The sequence below is a fragment of the Bolinopsis microptera genome, chromosome 3, assembly GCF_026151205.1.
Source record: "Bolinopsis microptera isolate Bmic1 chromosome 3, MBARI_Bmic_1.0, whole genome shotgun sequence".
Classification (NCBI taxonomy): domain Eukaryota; kingdom Metazoa; phylum Ctenophora; class Tentaculata; order Lobata; family Bolinopsidae; genus Bolinopsis; species Bolinopsis microptera.
The window spans coordinates 15,577,905-15,601,327 of record NC_087074.1 but is presented as its reverse complement, the minus strand read 5'-3'; the positions used below and the strand labels follow the sequence as shown (position 1 = coordinate 15,601,327).

Here is a 23,423-nt window from a genome sequence, read left to right as displayed (position 1 = left end):
TGCATCACCATGATTCGATTAAATCGATAATTGGTTGAAGAAAAACAACAAATCGTTAAATAGCAAAATTATATGACTTTAAAATTCCAAAAATTTTAACAAATACAAAGCAAGCCACAAAATAGTTAAAAAGATAAAATATAGGTAAACAGGTAAAAACAACAGCACTAATCTGAATCAGTATCACTGCACAAATACTTGTCAAGATAATGAGATTTATTAACACCATGATATTCTGAATCAAAGAACTCGTTAGAACACCTCATCTTACTTACAACTCTCTCAGAATCATCAGAATCTTTCTCGGAGTCCCCTGACGAGGATGCTTCTTCATCAGGATAGTCGTTCCCGTAAAAGTTCTCATCATTTGAGTCCTCATCGTATTCATTGATAAACTTCTGTTTTTCTGCGGGCTCAAAGTCGAGTTCTTCTAATTGTTCAGAATGTATAGCGTCAATATCACCTTGGCAGACATTCTCACAAAGGTAAACATCATATACCCACTCCTCAGTTCCATTGCTAACAAACGAAGGTGGCGCCTCGTTAAGGCTGAGTTTTTCGGATAACATTTTCTCGGCATTACAAATAATATCATCTTCGTTTGGATCCTGAACCTCTGCTGAGAACAGGGCACCGTCGTCGGTCCTTAGCGAAGAGATCAGATTATATTTGTTGTTTTTACGTGCAGTGTTCTGGTCACGACGACATTTTTCCTTGATATCTGATACAGTGTTCTCATGCTTGTATTTCTTGTGAAGTTCGTCTCTGTCAAGTCTCTTAGGTTCCGTCGGAGTTGACGTCACGAATTTGAATTCATTGAAAACTTTCTGACGTTTTGTATCGAACTGAACAAAAAGTGAAGGATTGCTGGGTTCATCACGCTTACGTTTCACATAAAGCACTGATAAGGGGGCGGCAGTGGTTTCTTTAGGTGGGGCGGCGGTGGTTTCTTTAGGTTGTGAACTATCTGACATTGCGACTTCTTCACATTTTACATTCTAGGGAGTGGTAAATAAGATCTAGACGGGGATTTCGGTAAAATATTTTGTCATCAGCATCAACAAAATGTGTTAAAATATTTAATTATATGATGGAGTAGTTCGCTGATTATTAGTCTCATGATTGAAATACTGATAGTTGGATAATATCCGGTTGTATCAACCGGATATTATCCAACTATCAGTATTTTCAAATATTATATGTATAAACTATAACATAAAAGCAAGGAAAATGCGAAATTAATATTACAGTATGAGTAAAACCATCTGTTCTGTTTAAAAAGTGCATTTATATTTACAATGTCATTGACTATCTTTATCATTGAATTAGTGCAAATGAAATATACTGTAAAACTTTATTAGTCAAACCGAAATTATAGAATTTTGATAAACGAGAGCATGCTAAAATTCTTAACAAAAAAATCTAGATTCTTCGTAGTAGGGTGGGCCGAAACTGAGCCGAAACTGAGGGGAACGGGTGAGGTATCCGACCATAAGAATTCAAATCATTGATCAAGGTGGCGATGAATAATACCAGATACTTTTAACTAGCCTCTTTCATGGAGACTTTCGGTCCTTGGAATCATTTTAGGCATCAGAACAAGAAATAATTCAACTATGATATATCCAAACTTTTCACATGTCTGAACTTCCCAAGGTCGAGAACCCCATGCCACTATTAAGTAATAACTCATTTTCAAATTTTCAAGTAATGCTGATTTTACCCCAAGCTGTATAAACTTTATATCATAAACCCAATTATATGCAATCGTATAAAATCAGTCGGCACAATACATCAGAATTAGGGATTTAACCAACAACAAATTTCTTGCGGCTCATTAAAGTGATTGGGAACGGTAATTCTTAAAATCTGAAGCTTTAAAACTCATTTTTCTGACTTAACAATTCAAGCTATTATATAGACTAGCTATTGTATTCTGCAAGTTGGAAATAATATTCTGTATGCATGATTCCTTAAATTCCTAATTTCAAAACAAATAGCGTCCTAATACCTATCTAATCTGTTGATAATTGCTATTCTTTCAAAAACCTAATTTACAATTAATTTCACAGAACGATTGAAGGGTCAGTTTAACGAGATTAACTATCCTGTTGTTTTCTAAATGGTTTTCTTGTCCTCTGTAGCGCTGGTTACTTCACTTCCAGATATTCCTTCTCTTTCTCGAGCTTCTCTCCGCTTTTTCCTGTGCTCTTTCTTCTCTTTTTCTTCGTAGTAATTGTCTAACCTGCACAGAATTTATTTGCAATCGATGTTTATGTCCTATATTAGGAACAGGAATTTAAAAATATTAATGCAATTATGCATTGATAAAGTTATAATATGTAAAGTGTACACTGTAAAGACATAATTGCACAGGTAATATAGAACAGTAGATTAGTTATGATGAGCGTTAGCTGACGTTGAGCATGAAGTTGATGAAAAGTCAGTTCTGATGTTATTAGGGCCAGAGGGGGCGGGGGGAGGGGTAAATGACTATTTTCCCAGTTTTCACATACATAAATTTCATAGTGTTTCATATTTAAAAATGAGGTTAACTATCATGATATGTTGCAGTAGTAGTAGTAAACATAATATGGTTGTTAACCTCGCTAAAGACCGTATTACACTGGAATTGGTTTATCAATATATTGTTATATATTATATAATAAAACATTTGCTCAGTGTAACGATTAAGTTTTTGAGGTTAACATGTGATTGACTGGCCAGATAGTCAAAAAATGAGAGTTTAAAATCAATTTTTAGCCATTTACGGGCGGACTCTTCTACTTAAATATGGTCATTTCAAATCACCTTTGTCACTGTATGATCATATTTGATGATTTCGTTTAGATTTCGTTTTTTCTGACAATTATGAACCTAGAATTTAGAGTTAAAATTTACTGATCGAAATAACAAAAAATCTTGGAGTGTAATAAAATCTTAACCTCAATTTTAATTACTTTAATGTTGTAAAGCTAATTTTGTAAGAATCGGTTAACCTCATTTATCAAAAAAAGTTAAGCAGCTACAAATATGTGAATGGCAGCAAAATTTTTGTCATCAAAAATGAACTTATCTAAAGAATAATATAAATGTCGATTTTTTAAAAATTCCCCCCCCCCCCCCCCCTTCTGGCCTTAATGGTGGTCATACAACAACAGCAACAACAAGTTTCGGCTTTTTACGGCTATCCACAAGTGAGTATCACCTAGCAGATTAAAATATACAAATATAGTTGTAATTTGATTTCTTATATAATTCATTAAGATTTTTTTTTTTATCTGGTAGGTGATACTCCCTTGTGGATAGCTTTCAAAAGCCAAAACTAGTCGGGTCACAAGGAGATACGTTGTTTTCTTAATGATCACCAAGAACATTAGATTACTGCTTACTAACAACGTTCAAAAACCTAAACCCGTATATAAAAATATCATGGAGCTAAAACACTGCTAAACGTTGAAACTAGGATTCAAATTTAACTTCAGTAGTAATTAAATGTTACTCACGAATAAAGCGGTTTAAAAGTTTCAATTATTCCGAGTTTATCTTCGTTGATGTTCGGCAACAGCCAAAAGTGGTAGATTCCTTTAGAAAACGCCCACACCAACACAAATAGAATTAATCTGACTGAGAAGTACAAATATTTTCAGTAACATGCTGAGTATCAGGATGAATTTTATTACCTCTCGGCGACTCGGCTCTCATTGATAGATAACTGTAACGTAAAGTGTGTAAAAAAAAATACTAAAAGTGGTCTTGATATGAATGATGTAGATGATTAATTCTGTAGGTTTCAGTTGAATTAGAAATCTATGGACTACTTACCAATCAAAAGAGCAAAGAAGACGCCCACAATGACACCGGAACCATTAGTAATGTATTGGAATGCGATCTGGGCCTCTCCCGGCCACACTGGCACAAGAGCCATTGCTATAACTCCGAGCAGCAACCCTCCACCTGAACAACACAATATTAGCATGGAGATCAGAGGCGACATATAAGTGTAGTAAAAGTTTTCAAATAGTGCGACATTTTTATGTGCGACAAATTTAGAGGAATAAACACCGTGATTGTGATGAACAATTCGCCAAATTGGCAACTTTTAGGTTATTAAGTACTCTCAGGTTGGATTATTCAACAGCGTGGTACATATAACGTTGCATTGCATGATCGTTGAGTTTAAGGGGGGGGGGTTCACCCTGATTTTTTTGTGAAACTTAGTTTCGAGATAGCAGTTGACCAACAAACTAGGACCGGTGACCGAACTTTTGAGGGGGTCCCGGACCCCAACCGCCAAACGGTGCCCGCGGGGCAGCCACGCCCATATTTGGTCCAAATTAGGCCCAATTTAGCCAAATACCCTGAACATGCCCAAAACCCAGATTTTAGGTGCTCTACTTGTAGCTAGTGGTCCCCTGAACTCGTATATGAATTTTCATCAAGATTGGACAAAAAATGACTGAGTTATGAGCCAAAAACCATATGACCATATTTGGGCATACGCACCAAATTTGATCGATTTTGGCCCATAAATTGGTCAAATATCAATATTTTTGAATGAAACCAACTTTATATGGAAGATAAGCCTATACTACAGATTCTCTATGATTATCAGCTCAATATCTACCTAACTGTGGATTCTGTGTTGAAAAAATGAGCAAAATCGCTCATATCTTAGTTCGCGATATTAGCAAAACTGATTTCGCTCAAATGCAAAACAATAGAACTCAGTAGGGTTTCAATATTTTCACGAAATTTTTAGAATAAACGTAGAATCGCATTTCGACCTTAAGTTTTAATATGGAATTTTGAGTTAGGCCTTTAAAAAAATTTGGCGGCCAAATTCTGAAATTTGCCGGGCATTTTTCAGAATTTGGCCGCCAAATTTTTTTAAAGGCCTAACTCAAAATTCCATATTAAAACTTAAGGTCGAAATGCGATTCTACGTTGATTCTGAAAATTTCATGTAAAAATATTGAAACCCTATTGAGTTCTATTGTTTTGAACGAAATCAGTTTCGCAAATATCGCGAACTGAGATATGGGCGATTTTGTTCATTTTTTGCAATTAATTGAACACAGAATCCACAGTTAGGTAGATATTGAGCTGATAATCATAGAGAATCTGTAGTATAGGCTTATCTTCCATATAAAGTTGGTTTCATTCAAAAATATTGATATTTGACCAATTTATGGGCCAAAATCGATCAAATTTGGTGCGTATGCCCAAATATGGTCATATGGTTTTTGGCTCATAACTCAGTCATTTTTTGTCCAATCTTGATGAAAATTCATATACGAGTTCAGGGGACCACTAGCTACAAGTAGAGCACCTAAAATCTGGGTTTTGGGCATGTTCAGGGTATTTGGCTAAATTGGGCCTAATTTGGACCAAATATGGGCGTGGCTGCCCCGCGGGCACCGTTTGGCGGTTGGGGTCCGGGACCCCCTCAAAAGTTCGGTCACCGGTCCTAGTTTGTTGGTCAACTGCTATCTCGAAACCAAGTTTCACAAAAAATTCAGGGTGAACCCCCAGCCTTAACATAACAAATACCTTACGTGGTTAATATGTTAATATGGCTTACACTGAGTTTTGTGACAATTCAAGATGTATAAATCTTGGATTACCCCCAAAGAACACAATGTGTGTATAATAGTACAATGTGTGTACAATGTGTGTATAATAGTAATATGTATAATAGGCTAAACTGCCTGCAAACTATTATATTATCTAATTTTATGTATAGCTATTGTATCGTGACTTAAGTGACTCAATTTCAATCTGTCGAAAAATTGCGATCCAGCTTGACAAGTTATTCATTTTCCAACATTCATCCTCTTTTTTTAAAGTATCAAACTAAAAGGCAAATTCATCTGATTTATGTTTTTATCATAAAAACTAATATGCAGAGAAAATTCACAAAATTGGACAATGATATTTTTAGAATGTCGACTTTGAATGTCGACCCAGTCGAATTTGACTGTATCTTTGAACCAAAAAATATATAAGAGATAATGCGCATGATAAAGTGATATAAGTTATTTAGGTACCGATAATGTATGCCCATATTCCCATCGGACTGTATTTCCACATGTAAAACTGTTCTGGACTATCAAGGAACTCTCCCGCATCGATTATCACATCAAACTTGAGGGGTTTCTTCGATTTCTTCGGTTTCGATGATTCTGTGAATAGTAACATTTACTTTACATTCATAAAAATGTGGAGATTGGTTGAACGTATTAAACTTGTTTTCAAATCATAAAGCTATATTTTGAGATAATAAAAGAAACAATTGTGTTCTTGTCTGCTGTATCTTTTCAAGAACTACTCGTTTTCACTTACCTCCGTCTGTTACACGTTTTTTAGATTTCAGTTTCAAAGCAATAAAGAACTCGTTGGAAAGGAGGCCCGTGCAGAACTCGATAGCGTCAAATCTCGTTTCAAGATGTAAGTCATCGTTAGCATCCGCCCAAGAGGAACTCATTAAAGTATCCACCAAAGCACCCCCTGTATTTCAGAACATTGAGGTAAGTAAATGTGAAGCGAATTCTCAGTATTTATCGAGAGGCTGTGGATTCATTATTTATCAAAAAAGTAAATGGATATGTTAGATCAAACTAAATCGCACTAGAGATTTAGTCAGGGTTCATGTTAGGTGAAAAAGCTAAAAGCCTGAGCTGTAAATTATAATCTGCTGCTAGGGTGAGCATTTACCTGAGAAATATTTAATGGATTTTTCTTTGGTTTTTCCTTCTATAGTTGCAGTCTCATTTTGTAAATATTTGCTGACTTCATTCATTAACCTTTTTATCTTCTTGGCCCTCTCTCTCTGAAAATGATAGGATCATATTATATTATTTGGTGGTCAGATCAATTCATCACCATACTTACGATGTTGGAATAGTTAGAAAAATGTCTATGGTTATTGGTTATACTGAACCTAAAAACTATGCAATGGAATATCAATTAAATAGTTACAAAATTTAAAAAGTAAAAAAATGAAGTTTCTGGATTATCAGTTAAGTGTACACTGTACACTTACTTATTGTAATTTTAAAATCTAAAAAACAGGAAAACTAAACTGACGTTTTCAGCTTCTCTTTCTTTTTCTTCTTTGGAAGAGCCCATGATAAGAAGAGAAAGGGCAGGGTTACCTCCGAAACAGCCTAGTTCAGTAGTTAAAATTTATAATATTTGTAATTAGTATAGTAATTACGAAAGTATTAAGTAAATTAATATTCCATATCATGGCTAGGTATAGAGTGTTTTCAAGCAATTATCGCAGTTTGCAGTGATTTTAATCTTCAATTTCGATTCAATAAACAGTTAAAAAAATGAAAGTTCATTGATAAGGAATATCAAGGTCACATCAATTGGATTAAATACTACAATACTATATGGATAGAAAACACAATTGTTCAAAGTCACAAAATCCCTCGCTAGCTGTAATGGGGAAGGGGGCAATTTTGAAAGAAAGTATAGTAGGCATATACATTCATTTTCAGAAATATTACAATTGATCGAATATAAATCAATTATAAATCAATTTAGTGATAATTTACTATGGCAGAAAACTAAAACAGGTGAAAAAGATTCTGTTATAAACTTATTATAATATATATTATTTAGAACCAATAGAATTAATTCATTAGAATTTAATTAACTTAAAGCTATCTTTTATCTTCAGGTTCCACTCTGAACGGTCAGGCCAAACGAACAATACAGCAAACATCACACAAGTGTGAAATTCGCAATCGAATCAGAATAAAAGTTATCCCAAAGAAGGATCAGGAACTTGATATCATATCTCTTTGATATTTTCGTCTTCATCATGATAAGTCCTGACTCCTGCTCTTTTACCATAATATGCCCTCAACTCTTCACCTCAAGACATAAGGACAGGACCTCCTACAGCAAACTCCATCCTTGTTTTGGGAGAGGCGAATGCAATCCAATCTGAAGGATGTATTGGCAACAGTCCCATAGCATTACATTTGTACAAAGCCATTGCGATCAGGATGAAGTTTGACAGAATGAAAACCATCTTCTGTAAGATGTGGTGGCTGCCTGAAATTGATTAAAAATTAAGCCGAATTAGCCAGATATAGCAGAATATAATGAATAATTATCTCATTATCTCATTAAAGCATCACGAGTTTAATTTTGTTAAATACCTTCAAGCTTCTGGAAAGTAGCTTTATATGAGAAGAGGGAGGAGAAGGGAGATTTGAACATCATCACTGTCATAATAATAGGAAACAGTGACAGCGTATTTCCAATCATGTACATTAGGAACAAATTCATGGGCACCTGAAACAAGTGGAATGTCATTAAACCTTATTTTCTGAAGTTTAACAAAACTCAATAATATAAGGATAATAAAGCTAATTAAAATCGTGGGAAACCTGAATTATTGTATGAAGTGACACCCAACAAACCTGCTTCAGAGGAACAAGAGCTATATCCCATGATCTCTTGACGATGAGATGAGCGTTATTGTCCTCCTGTTCGTGGTCTGGGAGCCTCTCAAAATCGTCACAATATCCTATTGGGTTAGCCAGGGAGGGAGGGTTGTGCCAGGAATTCTTTGCTCTTCCGTTAAAATCTATTTTCCACCTGTATCCCACTGATTTGTCTGACTTAGCCACCATGATTTCTATCTAACAGGATTAAATATTTTAGTGCACAATGAAAGATAGCTTATAAGAATGTTCTAAAATTATTACAACAATACATATAATATTATTATTAAATCTAAAATAGCTAATAATTTAATAAATTATTAACAGGCCCCTTAACGTGGGCAATAATATACGCTTTATAAATTATATAAACAAATTGCAGTCTATTTTTCCAATGTTGTTAAGTGTCTCTTTAGATCTGTTTTGGTGTTTTGTGGGAGTTCCCACATTTGTTGGTTGAGAATGCTCAACATAACATACATGATGCTTGACTGCTTTATTGACCCGGACAGGCACCGGGGGGCAGACATCCCAACACCAGTGCGTTGGGACATAGTGTTGGTCTGCTTCAGGACGTGTTAGATCCTAGAGAAGCCGCCATCCCCTCTACTGCTTTAGCTCAGCGGCAGCATGAGCCCTGGTTTCCTGCCACATTGGTACCTCTGAAAGTACAGAAAAGTGGTGGATTTCGGGGTCCAGGATCCTCCCTCTTTAATCTTTACGGTGGTGTTATTTCTCTGAGATGTTTGCAGAGTCTTTATTTTATGATCTTTCTAGTTTAGTTGGATAAATCCTGGAGAGCATCATTTTGACCCCAAAGAAATTCGACTCTTCTAATGAATGCTTTTTGTGTGCTGCTTTTTGTTAACACTTCATCTAGATAGGAATGTGAGTCAGCCCCACCCAGCTCTTCTTTTAGCTGCAGGTAACTGGTGTCTTGCACCTCCAGACACAATAGGAGCTGGTGTACAGGAGAATCATCGAAGCTGTTGCAGAAACGACAGGCCTCACCACTGTCACCACCCATGATCTTTTGGATATTCGCAAAGAGTGGTGAGCTGCCGTGAATGTAGTCCATTATTCGGCTGTCCAGATTTTTACTCGTGTTGTGCCCGAATAAGAAGTTGTTTTTGTCTAGGAGCAGCCCACTGTTTTTGATCTTTGTGATCACACCAAGTATCTTGGTCTCCTTGTTGTTACTGACAGTTCTGCATTGCAGATTTGTTTCGATGCTGTCAATCCAGATCTTATTTTTGTAGCTCATTATGTCTGCCTGAGTGTAATAGGCCAGATCCTTGAAATGTTGCTGCGTTAGGTCTATCATTCTGGTTCCGTGTGACTTATTTTCTTTCCAAAGGAAGTACTTTTTCAGTGACATTGTTAAGACATGAAAGCTTGGTATTCTGCTTTCGTCAACTTGGTAGAGTGTAGCTGAGAGGTTGTCACCTTGTGTGAGTACTTTGCACATGAATTTGCCGAAAGAGCTTCGAGTTGCACATCCAGTGGTGGGAGGTGGAGAGCAAGTTCGGTTATATACATATAATAAGTAGTGTAGATATATTTATCTATTACATTTATTGGGTATTATGTAATGGGATGGAAATGATTTAACCAGGTGTAGCCAGTCCACGCCCTGGCTCCATGATATGAAGGACTTGTTTTAATTCTAAATGAAAAGCTGTAATATGCTTTTTTTCAAACACTGAAAACATATCAGTGCATCAACACAGAGGTCTTCTCATCAGGGACACTCAGCCTTTATGGTTAGGCTTCTCTGATAATATATTAACATGATGTATATACTATGCTTTGAATAATGAACTGGAACTCTGCAACCTGGCTTTTGCATAACCCTGAAGTGCCCACACCAATAAATGCCAACTGGAAAGACTCCACATAAATTTTCCCAGTACTAGTAGCCAACAGGCACATTGAAGCACTGAGTAATTGTGTCCATTACCCTGCTACGCAACCTGAACATTTTAGTGGCTGACTTGTCCAAGACTTTACACCACATCTGCATCGATACGTGTCCTTCAACCTCATCCTCCAGAAGACGAGCTTTGAGGTCTCCTAGATTTGTTTATGTAAATTTTGTAGATATTTTACTGTACTATTTTATATTGTATACAATTTTACGGACGAAATAATCCCAGGGGGGACTCCCAACCCACCGCTTCAGCGGGTAGTTGATGCACCGATCACAAGCAAGAGCCACTTTGGTCTACTTGCTGTGAGGTGTCTCAGCTCTTCTTCATCTGCATCGATATAATATGTAACATACAACTTAGCAATTTAACTTTTAATGCAATGAATCCTGCAATTTAAACCAATCCTCAGCATAAAGTGAAGTATATTAAAATTTATAACATCTTATCATCATGCATCTCTACAAACTATCATCACATTAAGAAAAGTAAATTCCCACCGGCATTAATTATTTATCAAACATAATTTTAATAAATATTGTCAGTACAATAGCTTAAACTATGTTGACCCTGCATAAAAAAGGTTAACTTATGAAGCCAATAATTTCAGTAGACATACAATTCGATGTACGACAATGAAAACCACATCGACCGAAATGTTTGACTGCAATATGTATTTATATAATTCAACCTCATCCCTCGAAATAAAAAAGAGCTTAAAGGTCACATGTGTTAGTTTTTTGTGTAAACTTTCCAAATGATTTATTGTAATATGAGAAAAACCATTAAAAATCAAATTACGCATAGAAACAACTTATAAGTCCACGCAAAAAGATTTGTTATATTACCGTGTAGTGGAGCACATAAATTAAAATATAAACACCCAAAATTACAAAATGAAAATATAAACAAGTTTGATTTCCATTATATAAGCGCTTGATTTTCAAAACACGCGGCATAAGTTTTATCATATTAATTATCATACATGAGCTAAATTACTGGGCGGCGCTCAGCAGTCAGCTTGTTATTCTGAATGAATAATAAACCAGTTAAAATAAAAATGTATTGATTTAAAAATACTTTTATTGTTAACAATTAAAATGGTTTAGATACGCGCGCTTTGTATCACGTTGCGACCCCACAGTCGACAGTCGTTTCACTTTATCGTCCTAACGATACAGCTGGGGAGCCGCGCACTTCGTGCGCGGCGGGTCAAGCAACGTATGACAACGCGCGCCCACATCAACTCAAGCGTCATTTTCAGTAATTACATTAAAATATGGTTAAATTTTATAATAGAGCCGCGTAAATTTTGCGTAAAAGTAGTGCAATTAACAATTGGCACTGTACCCTTTTCTGTGGCCGGAGGCCGCCGCGCGCGCGCCGCGCAGCGCGAAAAAGGGTTACGTACATCAATATAAAATTTGTGTCAAATTTAAACTTGCTCTAACCAGAGCCCTTTCGCTTGTAGTAGCGCGCGACCACCGAAGGCGGCAAGGAATTATTCTACCTGTGAAACAAGCGCGTCACGCAGTACGCGTATACACATGGCTATGTGAAACTTTGAACCGATCATTTGGCCCTATTGCCAGTATCAGGATGAAATACAGGACGATTATGAAAATGAAAGGAAAACATCGTTTTATAAAATCCTGAGGTTGGTCAGGAATTCGAAACTGATTCCTTTAGCTCCGGGGAATCAGTTTAAAGCAATATAATTGATAATGGTAGTTGAGGCTTCTCAGTTCCTAAAACATCTCGCTGAAAAGATCAGCCTTAAGAAAGGCCAACGGTATTGTGATGTGATGTCATTTGTCAGACGCAGACTGCGCTTTGATCTACTCAGAACCTGTATAATCTCTATCAGGGGATACAGAGGTACCAGAACTCTTCCACCCACGGCAATACGTGATTTGGACCTTAACCTGATCAACACTCCTAAACCCTAAAAGGTCATTGAGTGCTTGTTGGATGGTATGGGGGTCTAAACTGCTTTTTGTTGTGATGTGGATTTGTTATATATTATTGCAAAGGGTTTTTAGTTTTACCTTGAGTTTTTAAAATTTGTACCATTTTTAAAGAATTTTTATATAGGGTCATTGCTATATTATGTGTATATTGTTTGAATAATTTTTCCATATAATTGATAATGGATAATGGCTTTAAATATTTTTGTTGGAAAAGCTGTTTTACTAAGCAAAAGTACAGGGTGGGCCAAAAGTCAGTGTGCAAACGTTGGCCTTAATAGCTCAGTCACTGAGTGCTCAATTGAAATACTTCCTTCTGGTATGACTTAGTACCACCACTGGTTCGAGGAATTTGTCAACTCGAAAAATATTCGCGTTCATTTTTTTCAAATGGAGGTTCATTTTCACATTTATTTGATAGTTTAGATAGTCGGATCAAGCTAAATGTTATTGAATTGTGTTTGGCCATTCGAATTACGTTTGTCCTGAAAGAATTAGAACTGTAGCTTCTCAGATGACCGAGATATGAAGCATAACGAGTTTATTCATTACGTGTGATCAGGTGATTGGTTTACCTAATCACGTGATAAGGTGCCCCTGTTAACTACCCCGTTAAACATTATGGGAATTGTTAAGGGTGCCCAATTAAGGTGTCGTGTCACGGTGTCACATAATCACCCAGTCAATTTTGTTAACGAGATACACAAAATGCTTGATAACTTCGTCATTTCTAATCCGTTTTGCCTCATGTTTTCGGATCATATGCAACATTTGATAATCTACCGTCTCTGAAAAAATTAGGCGTTCAGCATGTTCAGAGAAAACAATATAGGTGTTTTAATATTGAATGGGCGTGGTCTAAAATATTCGAATTTTCAAATTTTGACGACGGAATCCTCGAACCAGTAAGTACAGTATGCCATCTGCAAAGCAACAGCTCTCAAATATAAAACACGGCGGAGGTATAAGACCCAACGTTTGCACACTGACTTTTGGCCCACCCTGTATATAATCTCAGAGCAGTTCTACTTCATGTATTCACACTGCACTTCAGTGCGTAGCTAGAAAAATAGAGCTGCAAGAGTGGCAGTGTAATTAGAAAGGATATGCATGTAAAAAGTTTAAAGACTAAAAGGCCGAATGGTTAACAATTCCGCCTTTCAAGTCTCAAGCAGAGGGTCCTTGTTCACTGTTCAGAACGCTATAATAAGGATTCCATTGCTACATTATACATTTGTGTAAAATCTCCTCGGTTGAGTCAGCTCAATGATTAGGAAAGCCTTGGTTAAATCTGAATAGAAGGGGCCATGCCAAAAAGAATCGTGTAAGACACTATACTAAGGGTACCCTGCAATCCATAATATCATACAGTGGGGTAACGAAGGGCCCCGCTGACCCCGCTGTGTGGGGGGGGGGGGGGGCGTCTGAGGGGGGCACCAAATCGTCGTTTGAATGTGGGACAATTTCGAAAACTTAACTTAAGTACTAGCAAAACTGCACGTTTTGCTAGGGATACACACATTATAAGGAGGGGCACCAAAAGGTGAGGTGGCGCCAACAGGGGGCGCTTTTTCGGCGGGGGGAACAGGCAACGTTACGCCACTGGTATCATACTATGCTTTACTATACTATACTTTACAAAGAGGTTACTGTGATTCAGATGAATCGACGTCTTTGATGAGATAACAGTTGTAGGCACTCAGTAACATCACATAGAATTATCTAAAGCAGGCCATCGGTGAAGAAGAAATTAACCTAAATAAACCTAATATTAGTACAACAACTTACTCTGTATAATTCAGTTAATTATGAAGTAGGTATAATAAATGTTATTTTGATTGTTACAATGTCGGAGGAATGTATTTGGTTTGTGTGTCATTTTATGTTCATCATCTAACTAGACAAATTTTCCTACTGCAGTAAAACTATGGATTCTGACATGCATGTGTTTGTAAAGTTTAACAGTTCAACAGTTCCTATTACAGTCAACAGCTCCAGCACTGTTCATGATATTAGGTATGTGGTTTTCGATAGTATAGACAATAAAACAATGCCTCCCTGTAAAGTTTGAATGAATGAAACTATCAAGTTTCGATTATATATCTCATGATATGATTTCAGAACAGAGATATCGAAGACAAATAATATAAGAGCTGGTGAAGTCAGGATTATTTTTGCTGGGAAAGAGTTACATGATCACCAAAAGTTGAAGGTAATCTTTAATCGGAGTGATTGGTAATAACATATTTTAATATCACAAAGTTTACAAAACTGCTTGATAGATGTTCACTGGACACTGGACTGTTGATAAATCATTAGTTGGTGTACATCTAGCTAATTTTCATATTATTATGATCTACGGTTTCAGGACATGGATATCCAGAGTCAAACAGTTGTTCATGCCTTCAAGGGAAGACACTTGGAACCAAGAACACCTCTCCACCTTCAAAAGTAAAAATATTCATTTTAAACTACATCGTTTTCACTTCTTGGTTCATTTTTGTTAAAACCTTTTGATGAAATATAAAAGGGGTTATTATAACAGTAGAGAGTAAAATTTTATAAGAAGATAATTTTCCAGGGTGAGTTCACTAGGATCAGACCCATCTGGTAAATCAAGTGTTCCGACATACTTCGTCCTATGTAGAAGAGTTTGTGGAGCAGTGAAACCTGGGAAACTCAGAATCAGATGTGTTGGATGTCGTGAGGACAAGATAGTCCTGACGACAGAACCTCAGCAGTGGTCAGATATCCTGGAAAAAGGGAGGATTCAGGGGGTTTGTCACACGCGGGGTTGCAGTGGTGCTCAGCCGGAGTTTTACTTCAAGTGTCGGGGACATGAGGGACAGGATCATGATCACGTGGTACCGCTGCCACATGTCAGAAACAACTTCCTGAAAGTGTCCTGCATGACCTGTTTGGATGAAGACAGGTTTTAAGTGCTACATTTCTGAGCCTGTTATCTGTTAAGTGTTATAATCGTTGACATAGCAATAACTTAAATTACCTACGTCATATCACTCTGTCAATTCTATAGTATAATTATATTGTATAATTAAACTCTTCAATTTCCCAATGAGTTGCTATTCAGTACTAAAACATGTTTCTAAACATTTCAGTAACCCTGTAATAGTGTTCCCGTGCCCCTCAAACCATGCAATGTGTATCTCTTGTTTTGAGTCTTACTGTTTACACCAGCTTAACTCAAGACAGTTTGTGGAGCACGAGACAGCGGGCTACACTCTCTCTTGTCCAGGTCTGGACTTTTACTGTACTTTTGTTAGATGAGACGTTCTTTACAAAGTACTTATAGAACTTTTTACTCACCATTAAATTTTGTCGAAAGTATCATAATATAATATAATATTTACATTTAACACAAAATTTGCCTCAGGTTTTGACTCTGAATGTAGATCAGCCTATGTGTTGGATGTACATCACTTTGGTATTATGGGACCTGAGAATTATGAGCGTTACAAACAGTTTGGAGCTGAAGAGTGTCTTTTGAAGATGGGAGGTATGTTGTTTACTTCCAATTTTACTGCAATACTGATTTATAATACTGATTTATAATCAGTACCTGAGTTTCAATTTTTAATTTTCCTACAATATTTAGCTTGAACGTGTGTGTTGTTTTAGCTGTTACCATTACTCAGGTGTGCTGTGTCCTGGTACTAACTGTGGTATGGGAATATTCCTGGAGGATGAGACCGAACAGACCCATCATGTTGAGTGTTCTGAATGTAAGGTTAGTTATCAACACACTGGTCATTCTTTGTAAGATCTTCCATCATGCTGGTAGTTATAGTAGGGTTTGTATGAATATCATAATATGAGCTATACTGCAATGATGCATAAATTTCGGGGGATAATCATAATTTTATCCATTATATCACCTCCTCACTTGTCCATATGTTGCAGATTTCAGTTTATTTAATCACTCTCTACTTCTTCTCTGAACCATCCCCTCTCTCTCAGTTACATTTCTGTGTGCTGTGTAAAGAGAAATACCACGGAGAAGAGCTGTGTACAAACAGTCTGGGAGACATGGCCGCATCAAACAGCAACGTACTGAGCCACTACGCAGTCAACATGTCCCTCTCTAAGTACGACACTGAGTCTGCCAGCACTATACGGAACACTACTAAACCTTGTCCTCAGTGCGGGTAGGTTCTAGAACCTGTCAAATGTTATGACCATGTTGTCATCGTCAAATTGTCTTTTAGTTGTGTAAAATTTCGAGAGGCTTGATTGGCTATCATTACTATTAATAATCACCTGGCTTTATTGATCACGTGCCCCAGAACGCCGATAGAGAAAAGTGGAGGGTGTATGCACATGGAGTGCCCGGTGGCACGTTGTAAGTTCTCTTGGTGCTGGATCTGTGTAACTGAGTGGACACCAGACTGTCAGGATAACCACTGGTTCGGCTGATAACAACCACTGGTTCGGCTGAGAATCTGCTTTTGCGATAATAATGATATAAATATTATCATTTACGGATAAGCATTATTGATTGATAATTTCGTTTTTAAAATACTATACTTTGCTCTGATAAAGCAAGTATTTTTGTTAAGTTAATTTGAACGAATCGAGGGGTTTGTATAAAGATAATTGCCAGGGTGTGAATAGAATGTTAAATTTTTATCATTTTACCTAGTGTGTATAGGTAGAATAAACCATATTTTCTTACTCGCAATGAGGCTATTTATTGCTCGAATTTTGTCTGAAAATTTTATAAATTGTTTTTTTGAAAAGGTTGAAAAACCGGAAGTTTGATTTCACGTAAGTGTACAAATAATTTTCGTCTAGATTTGTAGAAATAAAGTACATACCAGACAACCAATAATTAAACTATAAATATTTTAAAAGAGCGATGAAGTACTCAAATGAAGCTCGACGCAGCCACAACTTTTAATCCCTGTTTTCTAGTGTAGTAAGTGTATATGATAGATGGGTAAAAAACAGCAGCAATCTCAGAGAACGAAAGGAAACTTACAGGTGAGAGTTATGAACAATTTGCTTTCAAAACTTACCTTGACATAATCACGTGTATCAGAAAGACATAGTAATTTATTCAAGTTGTTAAGCGACCAGGCTGTCGTAACAATTTTGTTTGGGAACTGGGAATGTGTTTTTGCTAACCTTCGCATGAAGATAAATACACGAATTGTATATACAAAGAAAGACATCAGTTTTAAACGTGTTAGTTGTTAAATGGCCTTCACTCTCAGGCCTCGTCAAGCTCGAGAGCAGCCCAGCTATTACAAAGTAAGAATGTGAACATCACCCCAAGTCTAGGGTTCTGCAAGGATGGAGCCGAGTCTGCTGCTAGTGTTGACTCAACCCTCTCCTCCTCGTTCAGAAAGCTGGGCAAGAAGGAGGCCGTCACCAAACAAAAGGTAAAGTGCATCACCTCCCCCCTGCCGTCATACAGTGCAGAAGTGTAAGTGTATAGTTTACTTTTATTTGTATGTGGTGAAACGATCTGGAATTCAAATAAATAAATATTTACTGGGATATTTTTTCTAACTGTGTATTTAACAGGCGCTGGTAGAGATACTAGAAACAGTATCAGAGGAGAATATTGAGGGTTGCTTGCTGCTATGGGCGAGAAACTACCAAAAAATATCAATAGTAAGTTTTTTAATTACTCAATACTCAATAGTTCCATGCAATGTGATTCCTGTTATAATATGCGACTTTTAAACGATAAAATAATTGTTCATCATTCATATTGACAGATTGTACAGTTATTTACAAATTTACCTAGGATAACGAAAGGAAAGTTCGAGAACTTTCCCAGCAAGTTCACAGTAAAATAGTCTCATTGGCTGGGCGGAACCTGGCTCCGTATCTTGGCAGTATCATGGGTACTTGCACTTATTATTTATATAGTGTTCAGCCATTATGGGCTTTTGAAATTTGCATTGCTGATTCTTTATTGTCTGTGTCCAACATTGTTTCTGCAAATGTAGAAAAAGTTTCGAGACACCTAGACCTTGATCACTAACAAATAAAATGGAGTCTCAACTGAATCTTAACTAAGTTCAACTAAACCCTAATAGTTGAATAACAACCACCCAGGTTCATGGCTGGAGAGCACATGTGACATAAACTCAACAACTGCCCAGATAGCATCAGATGCTCTTGTAGCAGCTTTTCCAGGAGACAAACTCAGTTCTGCTGTAAAGTTCTGTGAAAAGGGTATTGTTAAGGTTGGTGATAACTGCTGACTGCAACGAACAACTCAATTACATAACACATATTTATCATGATCCGCCCATACCTACAAGCTGTACGCATCATAATGATGACATTGTGTCGCTTGAATAACTGCTGACTGCAACGAACAACTCAATTACATAACACATATTTATCATGATCCGCCCATACCTACAAGCTGTACGCATCATAATGATGACATTGTGTCGCTTGAATGACTTATATATATCTTTTCGGGTATATTCAATATCGAAGCGTGTAATAGAATTTATTTATTTATCTATATTTCAGCACGTTAGAGAGAGACTGGGATCCTCTCCTAATACCTTGTCAGATATGAAGGTTACAGATCCGGTAGATGCGGAGGAGAAATACTCTAGAGTTATTGGTGGGTCTTATTTTTAAGTGTCATTTTGGCATCTTCTTCATTCGGAATAAATCATCATGATATCATTATTTTATTTTTGTTGAAAAAATATGTTTTATAATTTAGATTTATTGTTTTACTCTCATTTTATCCATAACGGGGGGGGTGTCACGTCCGTCTATGTCCGCTTGTCTCATAGAATCCAAAAAGGACAGGACATAGGCGGACATAGACGGACATAGGCGGACATAGACGGACATAGGCGGACATAGACGGACATAGACGGACATAGGCGGACATTAATGGACACCTAAATTGCTAAATAAAATGTTCAATTTTTGCTGTTATAGGGGGGATCATGTTTTTTGTCCGTTCGGTACCCTATATTTTCAAAACGGACAAAAAATAGAGCAGACAAAAACGGACAAAAATGGACAAAAACGGACAAAAATGGAAATAACATTTAGATGCTTCCTCCTCCTACTCTTCCTCCTCCTCCCCCTGGGTCTTCCTGATCTTCCTCAGTCCTCTTCCTCCTCCCCTCCTCAGTCCTCCTCCTACTCCTCCTCCTCCTCGTCCTCAGTCCTCCTCATCAGTCCTCAACAGTCCTCCTCCTCCCCAGTCCTCCTCCTCCTCCTCAGTCCTCAGCCGGTCCCCCTCCTCCTCCTCCTATTCAGTCCTCCTCCTCCTCCTCCTCCTGATCTTCCTCAGTCCTCTTCCTCCTCCCCTCCTCAGTCCTCCTCCTACTCCTCCTCCTCCTCGTCCTCAGTCCTCCTCATCAGTCCTCAACAGTCCTCCTCCTCCCCAGTCCTCCTCCTCCTCCTCAGTCCTCAGCCAGTCCCCTCCTCCTCCTCCTATTCAGTCCTCCTCCTCCTCCTCCTCCTGATCTTCCTCAGTCCTCTTCCTCCTCCCCTCCTCAGTCCTCTTCCTACTCCTCCTCCTCCTCGTCCTCAGTCCTCCTCCTCCCCAGTCCTCCTCCTCCTCCTGTGTCCTCCTCCTCCTCTTCATCCTCCTCCTCTTCCTCCTCAGTCCTCAGTCCTCCTCAGTCCTCCTCCTCATCCTTCTCCTCAGTCCTCCATCCTCCTCCAGTCCCCCTCCTCCTCCTCCTATTCAGTCCTCCTCCTCCTCCTTCTCAGTCCTCCTCAGTCCTCCTCTTCCCTCTCAGTCATCCTCCTCAGCCATCCTCCTCAGTCCTCCTCAGTCCTCCTCCTCAGTCCTCCTCCTCCTGGGTCCTCCTCCTCCTCTTCATCCTCCTCCTCTTCCTCCTCGGTCCTCAGTCCTCCTCCTCCTGGGTCCTCCTCCTCATCCTTCTCATCAGTCCTCCTCCTCCCTAGTCCTCTCCCAGTCCCCCTCCTTCTCCTCCTCCTATTCAGTCCTCCTCCTCCTCCTCCTCAGTTCTCCTCAGTCCTCCTTCTCATTTCTCCTAAGTCCTCCTCCTAAGTCCTCCTCCTGAGTCCTCCTCCTGAGTCCTCCTCCTGAGTCCTCCTCCTGAGTCCTCCTCCTGAGTCCTCCTCCTGAGTCCTCCTCCTGAGTCCTCCTCCTGAGTCCTCCTCCTGAGTCCTCCTCCTCTTCCTTCGAGTCCTCCTCCTGAGTCCTCCTCCTCCTCCCTCTCAGTCATCCTCCTCAGTCATCCTCCTCAGCCATCCTCCCCAGCCATCCTCCTCAGCCATCCTCCTCAGTTCTCCTCAGTCCTCCTCCTTCTCAGTCATCGTCAGTCCTCCTCCTCAGTCCTCCTCAGTCCTCCTCCTCCTCCTGGGTCCTCCTCCTGGGTCCTCCTGGGTCTTCCTGATCCTCCCCAGTCCTCTTCCTCCTCCCCTCCTCAGTCCTCCTCCTACTCTTCCTCCTCGTCCTCAGTCCTCCTCATCAGTCCTCAACAGTTCTCCTCCTCCCCAGTCCTCCTCAGTCCTCCTCCTGAGTCCTCCTCCTCTTCAGTCATCCTCCTCAGTTCTCCTCCTCCTCCTCCTAGGTCCTCCTTCTGGGTCCTCCTCCTCCTCCTCCTGGGTCTTCCTGATCCTTCTCCTCCCTCTCAGTCATCCTCCTCAGTCATCCTCCTCAGTCATCCTCCTCAGCCATCCTCCTCAGCCATCCTTCTCAGCCATCCTCCTCAGTACTCTTCAGTACTCTTCAGTACTCTTCAGTCCTCAAAATGTTTGTCCGCTAATGTCCACCAATGTCCGCTAATGTCCACAAATGTCCATTCAAGTCCGCCAAAAGTAGTAACGTAAATAGTTTCGAGTTTTGGATACCACTGCTATATACTGCAGTGCCAGTATGTTTACCGCGTGATTAGAATTGTCATGTGATTCTTCATCTTCATCCTCCTCCTCTTCCTCCTCGGTCCTCAGTCCTCCTCCTCCTGGGTCCTCCTCCTCATCCTTCTCATCAGTCCTCCTCCTCCCTAGTCCTCTCCCAGTCCCCCTCCTTCTCCTCCTCCTATTCAGTCCTCCTCCTCCTCCTCTTCAGTTCTCCTCCTGAGTCCTCCTCCTCAGCCATCCTCCTCAGTCCTCCTCAGTCCTCCTCCTCAGTCCTCCTCCTCCTGGGTCCTCCTCCTCCTCTTCATCCTCCTCCTCTTCCTCCTCGGTCCTCAGTCCTCCTCCTCCTGGGTCCTCCTCCTCATCCTTCTCATCAGTCCTCCTCCTCCCTAGTCCTCTCCCAGTCCCCCTCCTTCTCCTCCTCCTATTCAGTCCTCCTCCTCCTCCTCCTCAGTTCTCCTCAGTCCTCCTTCTCATTTCTCCTAAGTCCTCCTCCTAAGTCCTCCTCCTGAGTCCTCCTCCTGAGTCCTCCTCCTGAGTCCTCCTCCTGAGTCCTCCTCCTGAGTCCTCCTCCTCTTCCTTCGAGTCCTCCTCCTGAGTCCTCCTCCTCCTCCCTCTCAGTCATCCTCCTCAGTCATCCTCCTCAGCCATCCTCCCCAGCCATCCTCCTCAGCCATCCTCCTCAGTTCTCCTCAGTCCTCCTCCTTCTCAGTCATCGTCAGTCCTCCTCCTCAGTCCTCCTCAGTCCTCCTCCTCCTCCTGGGTCCTCCTCCTGGGTCCTCCTGGGTCTTCCTGATCCTCCCCAGTCCTCTTCCTCCTCCCCTCCTCAGTCCTCCTCCTACTCTTCCTCCTCGTCCTCAGTCCTCCTCATCAGTCCTCAACAGTTCTCCTCCTCCCCAGTCCTCCTCAGTCCTCCTCCTGAGTCCTCCTCCTCTTCAGTCATCCTCCTCCTCCTAGGTCCTCCTTCTGGGTCCTCCTCCTCCTCCTCCTGGGTCTTCCTGATCCTTCTCCTCCCTCTCAGTCATCCTCCTCAGTCATCCTCCTCAGTCATCCTCCTCAGCCATCCTCCTCAGCCATCCTTCTCAGCCATCCTCCTCAGTACTCTTCAGTACTCTTCAGTACTCTTCAGTCCTCAAAATGTTTGTCCGCTAATGTCCACCAATGTCCACCAATGTCCGCTAATGTCCACAAATATCCATTCAAGTCCGCCAAAAGTAGTAACGTAAATAGTTTCGAGTTTTGGATACCACTGCTATATACTGCAGTGCCAGTATGTTTACCGCGTGATTAGAATTGTCATGTGATTCTAAATCTCACGGGACAATTCTAATCACGACTTACTCGACTTAGGGCGGCTTCAGCGTCCGAACAGAAATAGTCTTCTTCCAAATCTGTCTATCCAGCATGAGTTTGTTAATCTCTTTGCTGTCGTCAAGCCCCGTGTCCTTCCGAAGGATGTCAATATATGTGAGATGTGGTCTTCCCCTTCGACGATGTCCTTGAAGGGGTTTCCAGAAGAGAAGTTGATGACTCAATAGTTCTTCATGTCTGGCTAAATGACCTGCGAGTCTCATCCTCCGTGCAGCTATCTTATCAGATGCTCTGATGAGGTGTCCATACACCTTGGCGTTAGTCTGCCGCTCTTTCCAGTCAATGTTCAGTGCCATCCTCAGCATTCTCGTATAACATCCATCAATACGTTTTGCGAGGGTCTGGCTGACAGTCCATGTTTCAGAGCCATATAGAAGGATGAATTCTAATCACCTGATAAATATACGTGACCAGAATCTGTCACACGCATAAAACTTGTCTAGGCAAAGACTAAGTAAAAGCGCTCGGTTCGCTAATACCGGACTCTGGACTAATCTGACTTATAGATGCTGAGTTCATAGTTGAAGTTGTGGCTCGATGCACTGTAACTAGAGTACTAGTACTGGCCACTGGGCATCAAATAATGCTTCTCCTTACGAGATCGTAGCACTACTTATACTGGGCTGCTCCTCCCCAGTCCTCCTCCTCCTCCTGGGGCCTTTTCCTGGGTCCTCCTCCTGGGTCCTCCTCCTCCTGGGTCCTCCTTCTCCTCCTCAGTCCTTCTCCTCCTCCTCCTCAGTCCTCTTCCTCCTCCTCCTCCTCCTCCCTCTCAGTCATCCTCCTCAGCCATCCTCCTCAGTCTTCCTCCTTCTCAGTCCTCCTAAGTCCTCCTCCTGAGTCCTCCTCCT

General features: G+C 39.9%; 5 protein-coding genes across 5 annotated transcripts in view; 2 read left to right on the top strand and 3 right to left on the bottom strand.

Annotated features, from left to right (window-relative positions):
- Positions 1 to 55: 55 nt before the first annotated feature.
- On the bottom strand, positions 56 to 10,336 carry LOC134812502 (probable RNA polymerase II nuclear localization protein SLC7A6OS). Its single transcript, XM_063819968.1, has 2 exons — positions 10,332 to 10,336; positions 56 to 998 (listed from the first exon to the last, which is right to left on the bottom strand). Exon 2 carries the CDS (start codon positions 972 to 974, stop codon positions 168 to 170), a length of 807 nt encoding a protein of 268 aa, XP_063676038.1. The 5' UTR covers positions 975 to 998; positions 10,332 to 10,336; the 3' UTR covers positions 56 to 167.
- Positions 1,269 to 7,165, bottom strand: LOC134812183 (translocation protein SEC62-like). Its single transcript, XM_063819426.1, has 7 exons — positions 7,090 to 7,165; positions 6,718 to 6,832; positions 6,346 to 6,510; positions 6,051 to 6,185; positions 3,826 to 3,957; positions 3,507 to 3,627; positions 1,269 to 2,245 (listed from the first exon to the last, which is right to left on the bottom strand). The coding sequence occupies exons 1-7, from the start codon at positions 7,129 to 7,131 to the stop codon at positions 2,119 to 2,121; spliced, it is 837 nt and encodes a 278-aa protein (XP_063675496.1). The 5' UTR covers positions 7,132 to 7,165; the 3' UTR covers positions 1,269 to 2,118.
- On the bottom strand, positions 7,345 to 8,674 carry LOC134812587 (ER membrane protein complex subunit 4-like). The gene is made up of 3 exons (XM_063820073.1): positions 8,442 to 8,674; positions 8,178 to 8,313; positions 7,345 to 8,070 (listed from the first exon to the last, which is right to left on the bottom strand). Exons 1-3 carry the CDS (start codon positions 8,652 to 8,654, stop codon positions 7,889 to 7,891), a joined length of 531 nt encoding a protein of 176 aa, XP_063676143.1. The 5' UTR covers positions 8,655 to 8,674; the 3' UTR covers positions 7,345 to 7,888.
- A 3,948-nt stretch (positions 10,337 to 14,284) lies between the features above and the next one.
- On the top strand, positions 14,285 to 17,155 carry LOC134812194 (E3 ubiquitin-protein ligase parkin-like). Its single transcript, XM_063819436.1, has 9 exons — positions 14,285 to 14,376; positions 14,482 to 14,572; positions 14,729 to 14,811; positions 14,942 to 15,292; positions 15,480 to 15,616; positions 15,755 to 15,877; positions 16,017 to 16,108; positions 16,339 to 16,526; positions 16,665 to 17,155. Exons 1-9 carry the CDS (start codon positions 14,288 to 14,290, stop codon positions 16,792 to 16,794), a joined length of 1,284 nt encoding a protein of 427 aa, XP_063675506.1. The 5' UTR covers positions 14,285 to 14,287; the 3' UTR covers positions 16,795 to 17,155.
- A 75-nt stretch (positions 17,156 to 17,230) lies between these two features.
- Positions 17,231 to 23,423, top strand: part of LOC134813379 (E3 ubiquitin-protein ligase listerin-like) — a 41,748-nt gene continuing 35,555 nt past the window's right edge. Inside the window, exons 1-6 of the mRNA XM_063821114.1 lie at positions 17,231 to 17,361; positions 17,595 to 17,762; positions 17,908 to 17,997; positions 18,134 to 18,233; positions 18,448 to 18,578; positions 18,877 to 18,973. Coding sequence (XP_063677184.1) covers positions 17,314 to 17,361; positions 17,595 to 17,762; positions 17,908 to 17,997; positions 18,134 to 18,233; positions 18,448 to 18,578; positions 18,877 to 18,973 — 634 coding nt within the window. The 5' untranslated portion in view covers positions 17,231 to 17,313. The remainder of the gene's footprint in view (positions 17,362 to 17,594; positions 17,763 to 17,907; positions 17,998 to 18,133; positions 18,234 to 18,447; positions 18,579 to 18,876; positions 18,974 to 23,423) is intronic.

Coding starts and splice junctions, on each gene's coding strand:
- LOC134812502 (XM_063819968.1), bottom strand. CDS start 974: ATGTCAGATAGTTCACAACCTAAAGAAACCACCGCCGCCCCACCTAAA.
- LOC134812183 (XM_063819426.1), bottom strand. CDS start 7,131: ATGGGCTCTTCCAAAGAAGAAAAAGAAAGAGAAGCTGAAAAC. Junction 6,833..7,089: donor AAGAAAGAGAAGCTGAAAAC/GTCAGTTTAGTT, acceptor TATCATTTTCAG/AGAGAGAGGGCCAAGAAGAT. Junction 3,958..6,050: donor AATATGGGCATACATTATCG/GTACCTAAATAA, acceptor TGTGTTGTTCAG/GTGGAGGGTTGCTGCTCGGA.
- LOC134812587 (XM_063820073.1), bottom strand. CDS start 8,654: ATGGTGGCTAAGTCAGACAAATCAGTGGGATACAGGTGGAAAATAGAT. Junction 8,314..8,441: donor CTCTTGTTCCTCTGAAGCAG/GTTTGTTGGGTG, acceptor CACTTGTTTCAG/GTGCCCATGAATTTGTTCCT. Junction 8,071..8,177: donor TACTTTCCAGAAGCTTGAAG/GTATTTAACAAA, acceptor AATCAATTTCAG/GCAGCCACCACATCTTACAG.
- LOC134812194 (XM_063819436.1), top strand. CDS start 14,288: ATGGATTCTGACATGCATGTGTTTGTAAAGTTTAACAGTTCAACAGTT. Junction 14,377..14,481: donor AGCACTGTTCATGATATTAG/GTATGTGGTTTT, acceptor ATATGATTTCAG/AACAGAGATATCGAAGACAA. Junction 15,878..16,016: donor GTGTCTTTTGAAGATGGGAG/GTATGTTGTTTA, acceptor ACCATTACTCAG/GTGTGCTGTGTCCTGGTACT.